General features: G+C 42.7%; 1 protein-coding gene and 1 long non-coding RNA gene across 2 annotated transcripts in view; one reads left to right on the plus strand and one right to left on the minus strand.

Annotated features, from left to right (window-relative positions):
• Positions 1 to 13,135, plus strand: part of LOC310828473 — a 37,536-nt gene extending 24,401 nt beyond the window's left edge. Inside the window, exons 3-5 of the long non-coding RNA XR_014556939.1 lie at positions 8,588 to 8,633; positions 11,634 to 11,748; positions 13,018 to 13,135. This is a non-coding gene — a long non-coding RNA (uncharacterized lncRNA). The remainder of the gene's footprint in view (positions 1 to 8,587; positions 8,634 to 11,633; positions 11,749 to 13,017) is intronic.
• THRB (thyroid hormone receptor beta) overlaps positions 1 to 21,607 on the minus strand; it is a 163,420-nt gene that overhangs the window by 4,803 nt on the left and 137,010 nt on the right. The window contains exons 5-11 of the mRNA XM_083706033.1: positions 19,043 to 19,143; positions 17,002 to 17,149; positions 13,161 to 13,366; positions 8,949 to 9,095; positions 4,969 to 5,227; positions 1,349 to 4,303; positions 159 to 1,129 (exon numbers count right to left, since the gene is read on the minus strand). Coding sequence (XP_083562159.1) covers positions 4,062 to 4,303; positions 4,969 to 5,227; positions 8,949 to 9,095; positions 13,161 to 13,366; positions 17,002 to 17,149; positions 19,043 to 19,143 — 1,103 coding nt within the window. The 3' untranslated portion in view covers positions 159 to 1,129; positions 1,349 to 4,061. The remainder of the gene's footprint in view (positions 1 to 158; positions 1,130 to 1,348; positions 4,304 to 4,968; positions 5,228 to 8,948; positions 9,096 to 13,160; positions 13,367 to 17,001; positions 17,150 to 19,042; positions 19,144 to 21,607) is intronic.

A 21,607-nucleotide genomic window follows, 5' to 3' on the forward strand; every position in this document is an offset into this window, starting at 1 on the left:
TCCTCCCCCACAACAAACACTCTGTGAGGTGAGTGGGGCTGAGAGACTTCAGAGAAGTGTGACTGGCCCAGGGTCACCCAGCAGCTGCATGTGGAGGAGCGGAGACGCGAACCCGGTTCCCCAGATTACGAGCCTACCGCTCTTAACCACTACACCACACTGGCTCTCTGTACTAATCATGGGTGGTTTTCTGCTTTACTAACAGTGCAATGCTATACATGTCTACTCAAAAGTAAGTCCTATTGCATTCAGTGGGACTTACTCCAGGTAACTGGGCACAGGATTGCAGCCTGAGGTTATGTTTTGTATAAAATATGCCAGGAAAGGTTTACAGACCATGGGAGGCAATAACCATGAGGAAGGTATCAGCAGCCCATGGTCTGGAGGACACCTTAAGTACTGCTCACACACATCTATTTCCATAGGCCTTGCAAGCAAGATGGATGTTTGTGTAGATTGAACTGCAGTACTTTCAACTCCACTAATCTCCTTATTAAGTAAGCTGACGAGGGCCAGTTCCAACTTGCGATGTATTTGCCTGTAATATTTGTAAAGCAGGTATTTGACAAGACACATTTATCTGGGCAGATGGTTGACCTATTTTGAATTTGTTCATCTTTTGGAGAAAAAAATTCCCTGAGTTGATCCAATTGAATTTTTGGATAAGCATTTTCAAACGATTTAAGCTGGTGAAAGAGACCAGGTGAAGCTTACTTTGAAACTTTGCATATTCTTATGCTATCAGAAGCTTATGAAACAAAAGGCATCACAAAAGCTCGCAATTGTCTCTTTTATGGCAACAACCGTCTCTCTGGAGACAGTTGATATTAGGTTCTGTAGACGTATCTGGCACCCGAGAGAATATTATGCAACCTCTTGGATGCCTCATTCATGAATTGATCTATGTTAACACTTTTCACTATGGATGTGGGTTATTACTCTTGCAGTAATAACTTTTGTAATGACTTCTGTTTTGCAGCAGTTAAAAAACAAAGGGAGTCAACGTGATGCCTTTGTTTCTTCTGTGACAGTTTAGGAGCCTCTCATTCTCCACCCCCACCCCCAAATTCATATAGACTGTGAAAAATATATACGGCATGTTTAGGCATTTGCTAACATGGATCACAACCTAACCTAATTACAGATAGGTAGCCGTGTTGGTCTGCCATAGTCAAAACAAAAAAATTTCCTTCCAGTAGCACCTTAAAGACCAACTAAGTCAGTTCTTGGTATGAGCTTTCGTGTGCATGTGTATCTGAAGAAGTGTGCATGCACACGAAAGCTCATACCAAGAACTGACTTAGTTGGTCTTTAAGGTGCTACTGGAAGGAATTTTTTTTGTTTTAACCTAACCTAAGTCATTGAAATCAGTGAGTTTAAGCACACCTAACTCTGTATTGGATTGCGGGGCCATGGACTTGATTAATGTCCACCATGTCATGACACAGTTTGGTGCATGAGCACTCAAAAGACTTCCTTTGCTAATGGAATGAAGCATGGCTGATAAGAACTCTACCGTTCTCATTTTGTCCACAGTGAAAGTCTTCCTGAGTACAGAATTTTTCCAGAGTATACAATGGTGCTCTGGGTCTAGACTTCTAGCGATTGTTCTGGGCCGAAATGGCTCCCAAGGGTTTGTGGAATTGTCTCCTTCTTGCAACAGAAGACGTAACACATGCCGCTTCTGGAACTAATGTTGATTGCCAAAGCAGTTTGCTATGTGGCATGGGAACTTGTTGTTTCAGAAGTGCAGGCACTAAGCCCCTACTGGCTGCGGCACGGACTAGATTCACGTTTCCTGGGGACCTTGCCCCAGGTTACAGTCACTATGAGAGTGATTGTAGAGAGGCAGTGAAAGGGTCTATCGCCTTTGTTACTTACTGATATGTGAATGCACAGGGTAGTATGGAAGGATTCAAAAAGCGTACTTTGAGAATAAGCTGAACTGGGAAATGAAAAGAAAAGGGGGAGAAAGGGAAGGGCCTGCCTGATGCATCATATAAAAAATGAGAGCAGTTCACAGCAAATAAGTTAGGTGTTCCATGAACTGCATATCTAGCCTGTTTAAATATCACCATCAGAACAGCCCTATGTGCACTGATTCTGGATTAACAGAATACAGCAGCAGGAGAGCTTGTCCTCCACAGTTTGGTACTAATATATCAGAGGGAAAGAATTGTTTTCAGGGAAGGGGGAGAAAAAAGGAAAATCAAGTCCAAAATGCAACCCATTATCTTAACTAGAGAAAAGGATGAAGTGTAAAGGGCTTGGTTGGCGTAACTTTTAAAGCTGTTTTCCCTTTATGGTCAGTTTTATACAGATTTCTATAAAAGGAGAGACAGTAGTCATTTCAAATGCTCTATGGTCGCATCTATACCACACATTAAAAGCACACGGCTTTCCCCAAAGTATCCTGGAAGTGTAATTTACCTCTCACAGAGCTGCAATTCCTAGCACGCTTAACAAACTACAGTTCCCAGGATTCTTCAGAGGAAGCCATGTGGATTAAATACATGGTGTGGATGTGACCTGTGAATTTAGCCCACCCCTGCAAATGATTTTTGAATCTGGGTCTCGGAAAAGCATTCAGACAACCCATTTTCACCTGAAGATTCCACCCACAATGTCAAAAAGACCACTAGGAATGGATAGCAAGTCCCTACTGTGGTTGTGGGAATGGTCATTAAATTGCTGGAATGAAGTTGTAGAGTCTTAAGTACAAATACCACGGCCAAGGGTCTTCTGGAGGACCACCACAAGTTCCCCATCCTCAATTTACAGGGGGATATTTTTGGTGTGCCTATCAGAGTTCCTGCACTCATAAGAAATGAATGGATTGAGCCCAAAACTATCAGGTTTCTCCCACTCCTCCCCAAAAGCCTGGATGATTAATACAGTCGTACCTTGGTTGTCGAACAGAATTTGTTCTGGAATTTCATTCGACTTCCGAAAACGTTTGAAAACCAAGGCACAGCTTCCGATTATAATATAATAATAATAATTTATTATTTATACCCCGCCCATCTGGGGTATAAATTGGCTGCAGGAGCTTCCTGAACTCAATCGGAAGCCGCAGAAACCCTGTCGGACGTTCAGGTTCCAAAGAACGTTTGCAAACCGGAATACTCACTTCCAGGTTTGCCGTGTTCAGAAGCCAAAACATTTGAGAACTAAGCTGTTTGAAAACCAAGGTACGACTATATAGCAATTTCCCCTATTTAGCAACATGAAGTCAAATTTGTTTTAGAAGACCTGGGGCAATGTAGGTTCCAAATGTCAGTTCTTATTCTAGTAGGTGTGACTTTCGTTCACACATCCCAATAAAATATGGAAAATAGAAACAAACAAAGGACTTTCCGCACTTTTTGGAGCACTGACCTATTAGGGTGTTTTTTTTAAGGATTTAAAAATACAAAAGGTTTTATTTATTTACTTGTAAGATACCCATTCTGATCTCAAAGCAATGATGGCAATTATGGAAGTCTTTGGCTAAATTAAGATGCACTCTCTTAAGAACTACTAAAAACCATGGTTGCAATCAGGTGAAAGTTAGGCATGGTTAAGTCCTATCGATTTCAGCTGGTACTTAGGCGAGCCGAACACTTGCTAGATTGTAGCAAATACCTCGTGTCCTGAAAGTGAGATAATACTGTACAAAATATGGCAGAATTAAAAAATATAAAGATCTGAGCATCTATTTGTTTCTGTACTAGTTCAGCTTATTTTCCCACCTCTCTCCAAGCAGTGATGAGTGTGAGGTTATGAGCACCTGAATGCTGGTGAATGAAACGGATTCATTTGTATTCCCAATGTCAAACTTTCAAAGGATTCACATCAAAAGGACACACACACACACACACACAAATGCAATTGTCACAAGTACCCGCATTGAAGGGAGATCATCAATCGTGCCTATCAAAAATAATCCTCCAAACAAAAAACAAGGTGGAACAAAATAGAAATGGACACAAAAAAAAGAGAGAGAGAAAATACTAGGCAATGGAATGAAATGACAGACACCCAGTAGTGCTATAGGATTTTCGAGAACCTCTCCAGTCTTTTTAATCCTCAAAAACTTCCAGGAACAAAGGGGGAAAGAGTTCTGTTGGGCATTCCACCTTCATGTGCAGGAAGCGGCTAGCATGACAGGCGCCAATCATTCGTAGGTCCGTCACTTTCATCAGCAGTTTTGGCCAAAAGTGTGCAATGTGATGCTTTCTGTAATTAATGTAGTGTTCAAATGCCAGGAGGAAGCCCTCTTGGCACTTTTCTATTCTCTCGACGCTGACAAGACCCGGACGATCTGCGTAATTTAGACGAAAGGCATAAGTTATTTCCTTACATCCACCCAGGACTTCTTAAACAGTACCTTCTGCAGAGCTCAGTCAGATTTTAATAAATTGATACTGCTCAGTGGCAGGTTCCCACAGTATTTCCCAATGCAAGTTGATCCTGACACAGCTTCCCTGAAGCTTCAGAGAACCAGAGTAAGGTAGTGGGTTGTCTCTTGGGCAAAACATCCCTATGAACATGGGATCCCTAGATCTATCCCTAGAACATGGGAGCAATTGCCAAGTGATAATTTTACCTTATATGTTTTGGTAAAACAATACAGTGGTACTTTGGTTTCCGAACGTAATCCGTTCTGGAAGACCGTTCGAGTTCCAAAACGTTCTAAAACAGCCGACAGCTAGGCCTCCAGAGCTTGCACTCAGCAGAAACTGCGTGGCATGTTTGACTTCCAAGACACGTTCGAAAACGGAAGTACGGTATTTACTTCTGGGTTTATGGCGTCCGAAAACCAAAATGTTCAACTTCTGAGACGTTCTAAAACTAAGGTACCGCTGTATATGTGCACACTAGGCTTAATTTTGCTCTCCCCATATTTATTTCCCTAGAGAAGTACTCTAGGAAGCCAGTGTGGTGTAGTGGCCAGAGTGTAAATTACTAAACTATTTTCATACTCACCTGAAGACATCAGCAGTACCGCCTGTAGGAGAGCGACTTCCGTGTCATCTAGGTTGAATGATGACAATGACATGCCCAGGTCAAAAATGGCATCTGATACAACTCCAAGACCCCCATTTTTCAGCTGGCCCCTGGTCACCGCCATCTCCCCATTCAGGGTCAAAGTCTCGCTCTCGGGGTCATAGCGAACTGCTGCTCTGAGGGACATAATCTCCATGCAACAACCTTTCAGAAGGATGATCTGGTCTTCACATGGCAGCTGCGGAGAATGGCAAGTGAGAATCAGTTTCCCTGCACTTAAGTGAAAGGCTAAACGCTAAAAAGTAAAATAAATATTGGCACCACCCCTGTATGCAGTTTCCTTTCATTCCTTCCCTTTATCACTTCCTTTGAAGTGATCACTAAAACCTGCCGAGAGAGTATTCTTAATAATGTCATCCACATGCCAGCTTCAAAGAAGTAATTGTCATTTTTCACCCTTCACTGAGACTTGGGGAATTACTGGAGAGTCAAGATGGGATAGATATACATTCGAAGCAGTTTAATTTATTATTACTATTTTGATGACGATGATGATTGTATAATTAATAAATCACTATCTATTACAGTAATATTATTGCAATGTGTCATACTTGGGGCTGCTTTTGAAAACGGCAGCTCATTCAGAAATCAGCAGAATTTATATTATACCAAATCTGGCACAACTGCACTAGCTACCGTTTTAGTCTCTCAAGCCCAATTCAAAATGTTGGTTTTGACCCATAAAGTCTTAGGTGGCTCAGGACCTCAACAACTGCCTCTCCCCACATAAACCAGCCTGGAACCTGCGATCATCATCAGAGGTCCTTCTCTGTGTGCCTCACCTGAGGGACATGAGAAATGGCCTTCTCAGTGGTAGTTCCTCACTTCTGGAACGTTCTCCCCCAGGGAAGCACAACTGGTGCCATCTTTGTCTGGTTTTAGGTGCCAGGCAAAAACATTTGCATTTAGGAAGGTCTTCGGTCCTTAATTGAGAGGGTAACTAGTTATGTTTTTTGCCTCTTTATTGGGCTCATCTTTGATGTGAGGTGGGTAGGATATGTATCTTTTATATATATTTCTGGATTTGCACTTTAAATCTTATTTTACTGCTGCTTTTATAATTGGTTTTAATGTTGCTTGCTGCTTTTATTATTATTATGTAGGTTGCTTTGTGACACTTTGGTGTAAAAGGCTAATAATAATAATAGTAATTAATAATAATAATGTGAATGACCCAGCAATGGTACATACTTGTGTAATACAACCGCTATAACCATCTTTGTCCCCCACAAAACCTTCAGCCCATAGGCCAACGTAAATTCGAACCCTTCAGGGTAGGAGGCTATCTTGTTATCAGTTCTGTAGCACTATTAAATCACCCGTAGTCCATAACAGTAGTTATGGAAACAAAAATCAGTTCCATTTTGGCTTCAGTTATTAAGTTATTTTATTTTTAAGTCAAGTTGAGAGGTGTGTGTGTGTGTGTGTGTGTGTCTGTGGGGTTGGGAGTAGTTATTTATAGTACTGACACAGTGATTACATTTAATCTCAACAAAAAAAAACCTTCTGAGTGGGCGAAGGGATCATGGCTTAGCAGAAGTGAAAGCAATGTTCCAGGGGCCGAATGGTTTTTGAAAAATGTAGTCTGCCTGCAAAGGAAAATTGACACTTGATTGTAATGTCATCTTTTCCCCGCCTCAGCTGCCAGCCTTAAGTGTAGAGTATCTGACTCATAGGGAGAGTGACTGATGCTACTGCTAAGAGGAAGGCATGCTTGGCAAATCCACACTGTGATCAACCTGGAAACCAATGTCCCCACTATGGAAGGACGTGTGGATCCAGAATTGGCCTCCACAGTCACTTAGGGACTCATTGTTAAAACCGTATTTATAGAAGACTATCTTATTCGGCTACGAGTGATCGCCAAAGGAGAACTCAGTCAGGCTTCCCTACATCAGCTTTAATAGTTTACACAGGTTGGGGCAAATGGGAAGTGATGTTTCACAACCAAAAAGAAGGGTGGGGGGCAAGAAAAGCAGAGAGAGAAAAAGAGGGCAAAAAAATCTTCTAATTATCCAAAATAAACATGATTAGTTTAATAAGTTTGAAACAAGCACATTCCCTTTGAGACTCATTTGGCACTTGCATGGTGTTGCAGAGTTTTGCTATCAGCTGTGAAGTATTCTGAAGTTTGGACAAAAGAGGGTGAATTGGGGCAGAGCGAATGGCTTAAGGGCAGCGGGAAAGCCGTGCCAGCCAAATCTTTTGTTCGGGGAAACTACATGAAAGTGGCCCAGAATGGCCAGACTCACTTGGAATAGGGAAGCCATTTGCACGAAGTGTTATCCTCCCTCTCTTTCACTACAGCTAAGGATGATCTGAGATCTGTGTATGAAAGGAACAACTGGAACAGATAAAGGGACACACAAGAGAGAGTGAGAGAGACAAGAGGGTGTTTTCACACACGGGTGATTCAGCATCACCCGATAATTTTGTTCTGCTCTAAACTGGAAGCTGAAAAATGGACTAGCCCATTCCCTGGGCAAGTCTCCCTTTCTCCAGTCCCAACAGTCCCAAATGTTGAGAGATGAGGGTGAGGATTTTTCAGTGGAACAACTGTGTTTTTGAGGAAAAGGTTAATCCACTCTTCTTCCTCCTTGCTGCACTTCCAATCCTAGCACTTTGGATTAATCCATGTTGTGAAGTTATCCCTCTGGTTAAAGATCTGTTTTCATCTATTTGTAATTTCCTCAAATGCCATTATTGGAAGACAGTCCATCATATTTATATGCATGGAAAAGTGACTTAGGGAGTCTATGGAAGACAATGGAGATTTTCCTGGAGATAAGCTGGAGATCTTTTTCTTTTTATTAATCAGCGCTACTAAGGAGACTATAAAGGACACACAATTCAAAGTTCTCAGTATGTTGTACATGACCCCTGTGTGTATCTGAAGAAGTGTGCATGCACACGAAAGCTCATACCAAGAACTGACTTAGTTGGTCTTTAAGGTGCTACTGGAAGGAATTTTTTTGTTTTGACTATGGCAGACCAACACGGCTACCTATCTGTAACATGACCCCTGCAGTACTTCAACGGATATGTCCAACTATAATTAGTACTCTGGTCAGATTGGTTTATGATTTCACCTTTGATGGGAGCAGTGTTAGTGCCTTAAACTGTGTAAGAGTTTAGGAATACATTCCAGATGACATCCAGGAATTTTGCCACATTAGGCCACAGCTAGCTACCCCAGCTATGCTATGTGATCACTTTGAATCTATAGACTCTGTATTTCTGCATAAAGGCTTCTTAAGTAATCGTATTCAGGGGCAAAGTTGTGTATAGCATATAACGGGAAGTCTCCAAAGAAACTATATAAAAAGCAGTGCAATAATAAAATTCGCGCCCTGGGCTCCTTGGAGACTAAAGGCAGGGACTTTATTAATTAATTAAATTTGGGAGATGATGGTTACATACAATCTTACTCAGAATGTGCAGCAAGCAGCAAGGGATATATCTATCTATCTATCTATCTATCTATCTATCTATCTATCTATCATCTATCTCAAAACCATGGTTTCTCTTTACTTCCTAGGTGGAAGCCCATCAGATCTTTTGATCAAATCTGAATCAACTGACAGGTACCTATATTTTTGTTTCTCACTATGACATACAGTATATAACTTAGATGTGATATAGTTAGTGAACTGGATATCTCACAGGCATGATTTAATGAGATAGCTATATGTAAGTTTATTAATTCCTAGTTCTTGTTGTAGTGTTGTGTGTATACTTTGTTGTCTGTGTTGTAACTCTATCTCAAAATAAAATAAAATTCCATCTCAAGCTGTTTCTAGGGGGGGTAAACAAAGTTCACATTTACATGCAAAATAAATAAACAAATGAAGGAGAAGGAAAGAAAAAAGAGAGAGGTTAAACTGGAAAGAAATCCGTACCTCACAGAACATAGGCAACTTTTTGGCAAAATCCACCACTCTTGTGATTGCTGGTGTGATAATTTTTGTAAACTGGCTGAAGGCTTCTAAATCTACTTTCCCGCCTTCTGGGGCATTTACTATTGGTGCTTGTCCAATATCCTCTGGCTAACAACAGAAAAGAAAAACATTGTAAGGAGACAATTTATTTGCAGTGGACATGGAATCTTCTTAAACTTTTGTGGAGCGCTGGCAGTTCAAACCCATCACTTCTTCTGTTTTGTTTGTAAGAAAGCCCCATAGCTATTACTTAGCAAAATTAACTTTTGTATTCAAAAGAAGCCGCTGTCTAAGACAAACTCTTGTATGCATAAGTTTCTGACATGCCACTACGCATTTGTGTAGGCAGCTCAGTGCTCTGCAAATGTAGCTACCTATTCTTGTCTATTTATGTTATCTTGTGGAAGCCATTTAGCTGTTCACCCCGAAACCCTAAAGCAAGTGTTGTTTCTCAGTCCCACCGAGGAAAACTTATCCTCCCCTGAAATCCAAAAGGAACAGAAGTCCTTCGGCATTAAATTTGTCAGGGGAGGGGAATTTCTGACCTTTCCTATAATTTGTTGTCGTTTGCTAGAGGGACAGTGAGGCTTCACCAAAGTTCATAATAGCCAAAGGCTATTCCTATAGCTGCGCTAACCTGACAGGTAAAAAAAACAGACAGGATAGGAACCAACACAGGTTATATTCTCTCAACAGTTGATCACTTGGTTTGAGGGGTGAAGCTAAGTTCAGGAATTCAACTCAAAGAGGCTAATGTTAAATATGCGTACTGTTTCCTATCACCGAGTTGATGTTTGTATGCTTTGCCCAATACATGTTGTTGTTGCTTAGTCATTTAGTCGTGTCCGACTCTCCATGACCCCATGGACCACAGCACGCCAGGCGTTCCTGTCTCCCACACGGATATTTCAACGGCAAATATTTTCCATTACAGTGGTACCTCGGAAGTTGAACGGAATTCGTTCCGGAGGTCCATTCGACTTCCAAAACGTTCGGAAACCAAGGCACGGCTTCCGATTGGCTGCAGGAAGCTCTTGCAGCCAATCTGAAGCTGCGGAAGTCACGTCAGACGTTTGTGTTCCAAAGAACCTTCACAAACCGGAACACTCATGTCCAAGTTTGCGGCATTCGGGAGCCAAAACGTTCGACTCGCAAGGCGTTCGGGAGCCGAGGTACAACTGTATTAGGAAACAAAACGGTACTGCTATTCTAAAGCTGTAACTAAGTAAAAATGACAAACAGGCACTGTGGGTTAAACCACAGAGCCTAGGACTTGCCGATCAGAAAGTCGACGGTTTGAATCCCCGCGACGGGGTGAGCTCCTGTTGCCCGGTCCCTGCTCCTGCCAACCTAGCAGTTTGAAAGCATGTCAAAGTGCAAGTAGATAAATAGGTACTGCTCTGGCAGGAAGGTAAACGGCATTTCCGTGAGCTGCTCTGATTCGCCAGAAGCGGCTTAGTCATGCTGGCCACATGACCTGGAAGCTGTACGCCGGCTCCCTCGGCCAATAAAGCGAGATGAGCGCCGCAACCCCAGAGTCGGTCACGACTGGACCTAATGGTCAGGGGTCCTTTACCTTTACTAGGATCTGCAACAGAATGTTGCAGTGTGTTCACGTTCCCTGCCACTCCATTCTAATATCACCACCCCAGTTTTCTATTTCCTGCTCCCACAGGGACTCAGCATGCTCACTGCTCAGTGAAGTGTTTTGGCTTTTGCCACTACATCCTCCTAACCTGTAATGGTTCTAGGGGTGCGTAAGTTGTCGCCACTCCTGGCTAGGTTACCTGGGTGAACCCTTTCTGTCTGGACAGCCTCTCACCCGTGGCTGTCTCAATCGCTGGCAGAATCCGTCAGTGGGCGTTTCTTGAACTTCTTCCAGCAAAGAAGTTCTTTGACGCCTAGTCTCCTCCTACTCTCCCTGCGCAGAAGTCTTCTGCGCATTGAGGGTGTGGGCCGCGGAGCACCCGTGCTCTCCCCACTGGTCTCCGGCGAGGAGTCCTGGAGCCCCCTTGCCGATTCCCCCTTCTGCCCCCCTTCTCCTCTGGGGCTACGCTGATTTCCTTCCCCAGCAGATGGGCTGCCTCTCTCCCTACTGGGACCCTCTCCGGCATCCCTCTGGAGCCTTCCCTCTGCCTCTGGCTCCGATGGCAGTTCCCTGACATAACCCTACAATCTCCAGGAGCTAGGAGCATGTCTGCAGGTGGGAGAGGACTTCCAAAAAAACTGTGTGACCAGGGTTCCTTCTCACCGGAAAGCCTATGCATGACAGGTAGGCTTCTCCTCTGCAGGCATGCCCTGTGTGGACATGGTGGGGGGCTTGGGCTGGCTGGGATATGATGTGATGCTGAGAGCATGGCCAGCACCCAGCAACTGGTTTTCACTTCACATGATGATGGGAGGGATGAATCTGGCAATTCTGGTTTCTCTTATTTTAGTTCTCTACATTATTTTCCATTTTATAAACAAAAACCCTCAGTATTTTATTGAGAATTCCTCCCATTAAACCACACTTTTTTCCTATAAGATTTTGTCAAATATACACATCTTTGCAAAGAACAACAACCCCAGAACCCTAATGGAATGCATTTTTGTATGTTATTTTCACTAGTATATGCTTTATATGCACATTTTACCCCAATGCAGTTTTTAACACGTTTGCTGGACTGGAGAACTACAAAATTTGGGGGGGGGGGGAATTGAATTACAAAGGATTGCTATGTTTCAGTTCACACACTGTTTCGATAAAAGTGCAAGTTTGGTAAGTTCTGCTTTCCCACTCGCTTCAAAAGTCAGGGAAAACTGTGCACAAAACACACCAGCACCTCATTAGAATCACATAAATGCAGGAAAATAGTTATTACTTTTCATGTTAGGTATTTACAGTATAACCAACTTTTCGATTTTAACAAACTCCCAAAGCAGTAACAAAGACCACCCATACTTACCATATATACTCGAGTATAAGCCGACTTTTTCAGCACATTTTTTATGCTGAAATAGCCCCCCTCGGCTTATACTCGAGGCGGGTGCCGGCGGCGACAGAGGGACGAGCGCCCGAAAGGAGCCCTTTCAGGCTGTTTGTTCTTCCTCCGCTGCTGCCGCCGCCGCCACCAGGTTAGTGGTGTGGTGAACCGGCTTACACTCGAGTCAGTACGTTTTCCCAGTTTTCTGTGCTAAAATTAGGTGCCTCGGCTTATATGCGGGTCGGCTTATACTCGAGTATATACGGTAGATTCAACTTTGCCTTATTAGATTATATCCTCTTCCTGGTATGTGTGTGTTGGGGGGTGGGGGAAAACCCCAGAAGACAAACATGGGCCTCTAGTGGATAATAATAATAATAATAATAATAATAATAATAATTGGCCTCAAAACAGGAGGCCAATGCTGCGCAACACCACAGCACCAAAAGGAGTGAGCAGACTTATTAGATTATATCCTCTTCCTGGTATATGTGTGAATAGTGGATGATGATGATGATGATGATGATGATATTTATTATTTATATGCAGCCCATCTGACTGGGTTGCCTCGGCCATTCCGGGCAGCTCCCAACAAAAAATAGTAAAACCACCAAACATCATCAAACACTAAAAACTTGCCTGAACAGCTCTCTTGAAGACGCCTGCAGTTAAATCTTAGTTTCATTATTTTTAAAGCAACGTGCTCTGCAGGTTCTTATACTGATTTGCCGTTATACAAAAGCAAGCATTTCTCATCCAGAAAGGACCCTTGTAATGTGAAAATGTCTCTAGTTAAGGAACAGGCATGTAAAACCTGTTGAAATGATATTTTTCCTGTTCTCTTCTATTTCTGGCTTCCATTGATCTAAATTGGTTGAATATCAAAACTCGCAGTGACACTATGGTAAACAACAGGCCACACGCTAGGATAGTTCTAGTGACACCAGCCGTTTCCATGGATCACTATATTGAGAATTTTTGTTTGCGTATTGCAGAAAACATGTGAAACTCAACTTTGTCTTCATATGTTATTGCGCTCATTTGTTCTTTACTTCCTGTTGCAGAAAGACGGTGAGCCTAAAGTAAAGAACTTTAGAGATCAAAGCTTCCCACCCGATTCGTCTGTCAACCAAAAAATAAATGATGCTAAAAAATCAGGTCAAGCGAGGAGTGGTTCAGGCGCTCCTCACACCATTGTGTCACCTACCAGAAATTTCCTTTTCTGTTTCCAATGGCTTCCTTGTGCATTGGTGGCGACATGGGCTTCCGTAACAATTTTGATAAGCTCCCACTCTTCATCTGTTGGCTCAGGTTTCATCCCAATAGTTTTCTGTAACTCTTCCCGACGTCTCTTCTCTCGATTCTCCTCTATCAGTTTTCTTTTCGCTAGTCGCTTGCTGTCATCCAACACCACTATAACAAGGAAAGGACATATTAGAGAAAAACGGATTGTGAACACTTCTTGGAACTGCATAATCTGGTTTTGGGGGGATTAGGGCTATCTATCTTGGGAGGTGAAAAGGGGTTTGATCTACCTGTGCAAAATCTATTTGTCACTTTCACCCATGCAACTGTGCACACCCTCCGGCAATCGAGCCAATTCCAAATAACTGAAATCGACAACAAAATGCCTCTTACAAAGCACTACAAAACTATGACCCCTTTTCTCGGTCCTGTTCTCAGCACAAGAAGTTAAGCATGTTTAAAAGTCCATGTTGATGCAAAGAAGCCTGGTTTGCCCAGAAGTCTGTGCCCTAAAACTACGTGTTTCCTGTGTGAGCAGGGAGCATAGTGCTAATTGCAAGAGATCGGGCAAAACTACAGTGGTTCCAGCAACTAAATATTCTCCCATCAAGGGAAAACATCATAGTATCCTCTCAACGGTAGTCTCTAGTCTTGCGCCTAGAGCCTTCACAATGGAGTGGCTGGTTACAGAGAATGCATACGATTTGCCTGGCTTATCTAGGTACAATGGTACCTCAGGTTAAGTACTTAATTCGTTCCAGAGGTCTGTTCTTAACCTGAAACTGTTCTTAACCTGAAGCACCACTTTAGCTAATGGGGCCTCCTCCTGCTGCTGCTGCGCTGCTGGAGCCCGATTTCTGTTCTTATCCTGAAGCAAAGTTCTTAACCTGAAGCACTATTTCTGGGTTAGTGGAGTGTGTAACCTGAAGTGTATGTAACCTGAAGCGTATGTAACCCGAGGTACCACTGTAGTTTCATTTTTGCACGTTATATTATCCAAGAGAGCAGAGTGAGAGCAGAGTTTATCCATAATTGACATGCTATTGGTAGCAGGAGTTCAACTGTCACTTCTGTTTTATGTAATGTTGTCCAACTTTACAGAGGCTATATTTAGATGGAGAAGATACTCGGGCTGTCATGTTCGTTTGGCTGCCGCACAGAATGACAGCAAGTAAGGTAAAGGTAAAGGACTCCTGGACAGTTAAGTCCAGTCAAAGGCGACTATGGGGTTGTGGTGCTCATCTCGCTTTCAGGCCAAGGGAGCCACCGTTCGTCCACAGACAGCTTTCCAGGTCATGTGGCCAGCATGACTAAACCACTTCTGGAGCAATGGGACGTGGTGACGAAAACCAGAGCACACAGAAACGCCGTTTACCTTCCCACCACAGTGGTACCTATTTATCTACTTGCACCCGCTAGGTAGGCAGGATCTCCAGGGATGTGGGTGGCGCTATGGTCTAAACCACTGAGCCTCTTGGGCTTGCCAATCAGAAGGTTGGCAGTTCGAATCCGCACAATGGGGTGAGTTCCTGTTGCTCTGCCCCAGACAGCTAGTGCTAACTGGCAATTTAGTTTATCAGGAAGATAATGGTCAACAGACCGATGGCAATAAATAAATCAGGGAAATGTGCATCCGTGAACCATAACTAATTGCTATCACTAGTCCCATGGGTGGGATTAGAAAGGAATGGGGTGGAAAGAACCCTCCCAAAAAATGAAGTTTAGGCTTGGTTTTTATCAAAAAACAGTCTCCATGCCCCACTGCTTTGGAAACCAAGGAGACTTGCCATATCACAAATGGATCGAGGGAAGGAGGAAACTCATTGGCATCAAAAGCAATGTGACATGCAGGATGTTTTTTGACAAGCACAAGCCCGACGTTCGCTTGGGTACAAAGAGCTATAAGGAGGGAGTGGCAGAGGTTGCAGGTTCAATCTCAAGCATTAAAAGGGCCAGGTTAGAAGTGACGGGGAAGCCCTTTGTATGGGACCCCAGACAGCCATTGCCAGTCAGAGTGGGCAATGCGGATGAGCCTGGTGGGATGCAACTTTCTTTCCCCCCCGAAATAATTTTTATTTGATTTTACATGTGTAGAATTGTAACAATACAAAACACATATATTCAGAGGTTTCTCAGAATCCCTAGACTTCCCACCTTCCTCTCCATGGGTCCTATTATCAACCTTTTCAACTGCATATTATTTCATCATCCAAATTTTAGGTCTCTCCATTTTGTCTATAGTATTTTCTACATTGCAAGCGTTATTGCAATCCTGTGAATGTTTTAATCTGTTTACAGTGGTCTCTCAAGTACCGTATTTTTCGCCCTATAGGACACACTTTTTCCCCTCCAAAAATGAAGGGGAAATCTGGGTGCGTCCTATGGGGCGAATGCAGGCTTTTGCTGAAGCTTGGAGAGCGAGAGGGGTCGGTGCGCACCGACCCCTCTCACTCTCCAGGCTTCAGGAAGACATCCGCAGACTAGGCAGCCCTGCGGGAACTCCCGCAGGGCTGTCTAAGCTGCGGATAGCAGCCTGCCGCCCGGTGCGAGGGGCGCCCTGAAGCAGAGTGCCCCTTGCGCCGGGCAGACATCGGCCAGCCCCACAAGCTCGGGGGACAGCAGGGAGACGCAGCGCCGCCATCCCGCTGTTCCTCGACCTGGTTCGGTTTCCCCGACCTGGTTTTGGGGGGGAAATAAAGGAAAAAAAATTTCGTCCTATGGGACGAAAAATACAGTAAATTATAAACCCCCTCCCCCCAATTCTTTATGAAAGTTTTGGTCCTCTTGGATCCTGAGCTTTCTGGTCAGTTTTGCCATTTCGACATAATCCAAGGGTTTCAACTTTCTATACTCCTTTACTTTCCTGTTTTATAAAACGGGCTGCTTCTACTCGGTTATGTACTAAGCTTGGATCCTGGAACAACAGGCAAGTAGGATCTTCTAATGCAACCACTGATTGCCTTGCAGGAGAAGACCAATCAGGCTCCAGGAGGAAGTTAATCAGACTGTTAGGCTGGTAGGATCGTAGAATGCAACAACCGATTGGCCTGCAGGAAAAGACCAATCAGGCTCCAGGAGGGAAGCAGAATCAGCCAATCAGACGGGACTCAATGTGTAAATAATGTATATGAAAGCCTGAGGTTTGGGGTGCAATTCAATCACTGTTTTACAAGCTGCAATAAAGAGCATGAAATCACTACAGGACTCCGAGTATATTTCATACCCCCACCGCCTTTTGAGGATAACTTTAGAAACAACTATCAACACTAGCACTTTGGGTTTCCATTTTGAGTTACTCCACTTATGCTACTTCAAGTCTTCACTAAGGGTTAATCTTGCAGCCATATGCTGTAGTTCTTTAGAAGTAGTGTAGCGCTCCTTTTCTTTCTGGCTAAAAATAAAACAAACAACTGCAGGATGACTCACGCAACAACAGCATCCAACTTCCTATTCTTCCAAATCTTTAAGCATGATAATTGCCTGCCCCCTGCATGATACAGCTCCATAGCACACACACACAAAAACACACACACTCCTGAGTTAGAAATTGTTCATATCCTTACTAACATACAGCCTCACCAGTGCTAGGGGAAAGCCTAGTCTTTTCAACAGTAGACAGAAAATTAAAGCTTTATGAAAAAATTAGCTGGGCATAACAACCAATATTCTCAGCCAGCATATCATTATATAATTAAAAAATGGGGGGGGGGAGACCAAGCACCCAACAAATAGTGATGATTATGTTGTACTGAAATAAACACACCTAATGCAAACAAACAGCACAATAAAATAAAGAAGCTTACAATCTGTTGCCATGCCAACATAGATGCATTTCTTGAAGCGACATTCCTGGCACTGGTTTCTTGTGACTTTGTCTATCACACATTTTCCTTCATATTTACAGGAGTAAGTTGGATGAAGGTTTTTCTGAATAGTTCTTCGGAAAAAACCCTATGTGGGGGGGGAAAAGAATGCAAAGTAGCACCTAGATTGCCCACTTTTTATCATTTAGGTTACTTATAACGAAATCTTTATTTAGATATGCTGGAGCGTTTATCGCTGGACAAAGAACAAGATACATTATGAAATAAATTAAGGACACAGGAAGAACCCTTCTGGATCGGATCAGTTAGTTACCCACCTAGTCTAACATTTTGTTATCCCAGGAGCCAATCAGGTGCCTATGGTAAACCCAAAGCAATAGCACTCTCCCACAGATACGGGACACAATGTATAGCCATCGTTTCCTTACTCAAATTTCTCATTTGGAAATTTAACAAAGAAAAGGAAGGGGGAAATTACTAAAGGGAAGGAAGGGAGGAAAATAAATAACACATGAATACTACTAGTAGTAACAAAAAACCACCACCCCTTCATAATACAGATACAGTAGCCATCATTACATGCATTTTAAGTTAAACATATATGTTAATACAAGCCCTCTCAAAGTCCAAAATAGGTATCCACACGAAAATTGATGCCTATATGAAATATGTTTAAACGCAGTCAAATGAATGGCCTGAGATCCACAGACCACTGTGTAATCAAAAGTGGATATTTATCCTTCCAGGCTCCAAGTATAAATCTCATAGCAACCACTAATCCCCACACTAGAGGAATATAATATAGAAGCACCCGAACATGCAAATAGCAAAGACTTTGCCAATATAAAATTGATGTGAATAACAACTTCAGCCCCAAAAGAATATATCACTGGACAAGCCCACATAATGAGGCATTCTTAGCATTATACAGTATTTTTTGCGCTATAAGACTCACTTTTTCCCTCCTAAAAAGTAAGGGGAAATGTGTGTGCGTCTTATGGAGCGAATCCCGGCTGTGCAGCTATCCCAGAAGCCAGAACAGCAAGAGGGATTGCTGCTTTCACTGCGCAGCAATCCCTCTTGCTGTTCTAGCTTCTGAGATTCAGATTTTTTTTTTCTTGTTTTCCTCCTCCAAAAACTAGGTGCGTCTTATGGTCTGGTGCGTCTTATGGAGCAGTGTTTCCCAACCTTTGGTCTCTAGCTGTTTTTGGACTACACTTCCCATCATCCCTGACCACTGCTCTTGCTCGCTAAGCATGATGGGAGTTGTAGTCCAAAAACAGCTGGAGACCCAAGGTTGGGAAACACTGTTATGGAGCGAAAAATACGGTACCTCCAACAGATGAGCGTATTGGACAGTGCCTTTTTGTACAAACACTGTGGAGTCCAATATACTCAAAACACTATTTTTTACTGTATAAGTCTGAATTTCAAGTCTAAGGAAACATTCCATATAGATTCTTAAGCAATTTTCTATTTTTTGGGCTCTTTGGTGCAATCGCAATTCCCTATTCCACAACTCTCTGAGTTCCTGAACTTTTACGTTACAAAGATCCGCTAAACATGTATAAGCAACAGCTTTGGTTTAGCATTTTGCAAGGATCCAACAATTTAGGAGATGCCAAAGCACTCAAAGCAGATGGGCCATGAATAGGTGCCAGCCATTCATCAGAAATGGATATTTAAGATGTAAAATAGGAAATGACCAAAAAAAAAAAAAAAAATCCACCTGAGGCTAATAGCTAATCTAATGTATATATCCAACATCCAACACATTTATTCCGCAAAAAAGACCGCCCCTCTGTCGTCAAATCTGGATTAATCCATAAAGTCATTTTAGTGCAAGCATTTGGATCAAATTGTAATTGATAAGCTATCATATTCCCCTAGTTACTCAAAGTGAATCATGACTGATAGCCATAGCCTTATCCTCTACAGATTATAATTTAAATCATTAAATTGTCTTATTTTAGCTCTTTATGTGGCCACGATCATGTAGTAATTCTTGCTATAGACTTACCTTGCAACCTTCACAAGTAATGCAGCGATAGTGATACCCCGTGGCTTTGTCACCACAAACGACACATAGTTCGTCCTTGTCTAAGTAACTGGGTATGTACCCTGTAGGGAAAGAGAAAGTGTCAGTGAAGAGGTTGAACTACAGGGGTCAGCAAACTTTTTCAGCAGGTGGCCAGTTCACTGTCTCTCAGACCTTGTGGGGGGCCAGAATATATTTTTTTTGGGGGGGAAATAAATGAATTCCTATGCCCCTCAAATAACCCATAGATGCATTTTAAATAAAAGGACACATTCTACTCGTGTAAAAACACGCTGATTCCGGGACCATCCGCGTGCCGGATTTAGAAGGTGATTGGGCCAGATGCGGCCCCCAGGCCTTAGTTTGCCTACCCATGAACTAGAAAAATCATACATATACTTAATGCTGATCCAACACAGTTGTTCTGAGAGGAAAGTTTCTTAACTAAAAGGTAGGAGGCGCATAAAGTGACAAAAATAGCACAATCAAAAGGAGTTTGGTGACGACTATGACCAAAAAGAAAGGTTACGGGAAATAAAAATGTACAGAGGAACATTCACTGCCAGAATCAGTATTATGCATAAAAGGCACAATCCATCCAGTCTTAAGCAATTTTAAGCCCTGCTGATCTCAAGGCAAAATTTTCTATCACGTGCCTTCTTTCTTTTCTGAAATCAATGGGACTTGAAAGCGCCTCCCTTTGCCCAAATCATGCCCACATTTTGGAAGACAAAACGCAATTTGTGTTACATTAAAATGAAACATTGATTGAAGAACAAACCACTATAATTCCTGGGTTGCATGGACAACTTGTAACAAATAACGCAGAGAAAATAAGCGCACAAAATACCTAATTTGTCTCAGTCTTTGCCAAGAAGAGAAACAATTATCATGTTGCCAACATAGCACAGAAAACCCACCAATTCATCAAGGTTAAAAGTGGAGAGGGCCCTTTCAGAGATCATCTAGATAAACTGGACATACTCAAATCAGCAAGTCACTGGAACTGCACAGTAAACTTTTCAACTTGCAGATCACATCAGTGTCCCTTGTCTTTGACTTGGTGGGTCACAATGGTTAATGTAAAGTTGGGGGTGTGTGTGAAATATGATTGGGCCAGAAAATAACATTTACAGTGGTACCTCGGGTTACAAACACCTTGGGTTACAAACACTTTGGGTTACAGACTCCCCTAATCCAGAAGTAGTGCCTCGGGTTAAGAACTTTACCTCAGGATAAGAAGAGAAATCGTGCAGCAGCGGCACAGCGGCAGCGGGAGGCCCCATTAGCTAAAGTGATACCTCAGGTTAAGAACAGTTTCAGGTTAAGAACGGACCTCCGGAACAAATTAAGTTTGTAACCAGAGGTATTCCAAACTGGAGTTTAAAGAAGAAAAGGGAAAGTATTCACGACAAAACCCCACCTATTTATGCTTCAGCATCTTATTGCACCAGTGTCTTATTACACAGCACTCTACTGGACTTTTGGATCATCACCATAAAAATACAGAATACACTGCACCCATATTAAAGTAGTTTTGGTATCTTTCAGGGCAGAGACTTCTAAGTAGCCTATTTGCATCTGGTAATCAAGAAATGCCTCCAGGCACCCTGGCAAGAAAGTTTTTGTACACTGGAAGAAAGGAGTTGTTTTTATGCCTGTTTTCAGGCTGTGTATGTGCCAGGAATGACTTACACCACTTTGTATGCACCAATGGGCTAGTAACAGTGTGTATAGTTATCTGCCAAAAGGAAGAGGAAAGGCTGTGGAAGGGTTATATTAAAGTTTGGATAGCGGTCTAGTGTATTCCCGGCTCAGAGTAAGTTGAAAGCTTTGGAAAGGGGTCAAATCCACAGGTAATTGTCATGTCCTGTGTAAGGTTCATCTAGTACGAAAACACCCGTGCAGAATGTGATAATGGAATGCCAAACTCATAAAGCTTTCGTAAGAAAGATCAGTAAGCAGAAGAAGGGAAGCTATTCTTCTGCTCAGGGATATTCCTGGCAAAATGTATGTGCATTTTTCATTCTAACCATGTCTTTCCACATACAGTGGTACCTCTGGTTACGAACGCTTCTGGTTACGAACTCCGCTAACCTGGAAGTAGCTGCTTCTGGTTGCGAACTTTGCCCCAGGATCATAGCTGTCAACTTTTCCCTTTTCTTGCGAGGAATCCTATTTGGAATAAGGGAAAATCCCTTTTAAAAAGGGAAACATTGACAGCTATGCACAGGATGTGAATGGAAATTGTGTGCCGGAGGAGCGTATGCAGCGGGAGGCCCCATTACCAAAAGCACACCTCAGGATAAGAACAGTTTCAGCTTAAGAATGGACCTCTGGAACGAATTAAGTTCGTAACCAGAGGTACCACTGTAGAATAAAAAGTTTAGCTCATGATCAGCTCTAACACTTTGGGGAAGGCTTAAAGTGAAAGAAAGGCATTAATACTATGTGAAATTCTAACTTAAGACAATGGTAAGTGGTACCCCTCAAGAGTAATTATTGTTTTTGATTCTGTCCTGTAATGGGGGGGGGGATTCTTCCTAA

Source organism: Podarcis gaigeae (genome assembly GCF_964106915.1).
Source record: "Podarcis gaigeae genome assembly, chromosome: 12".
Classification (NCBI taxonomy): Eukaryota; Metazoa; Chordata; class Lepidosauria; order Squamata; family Lacertidae; genus Podarcis; species Podarcis gaigeae.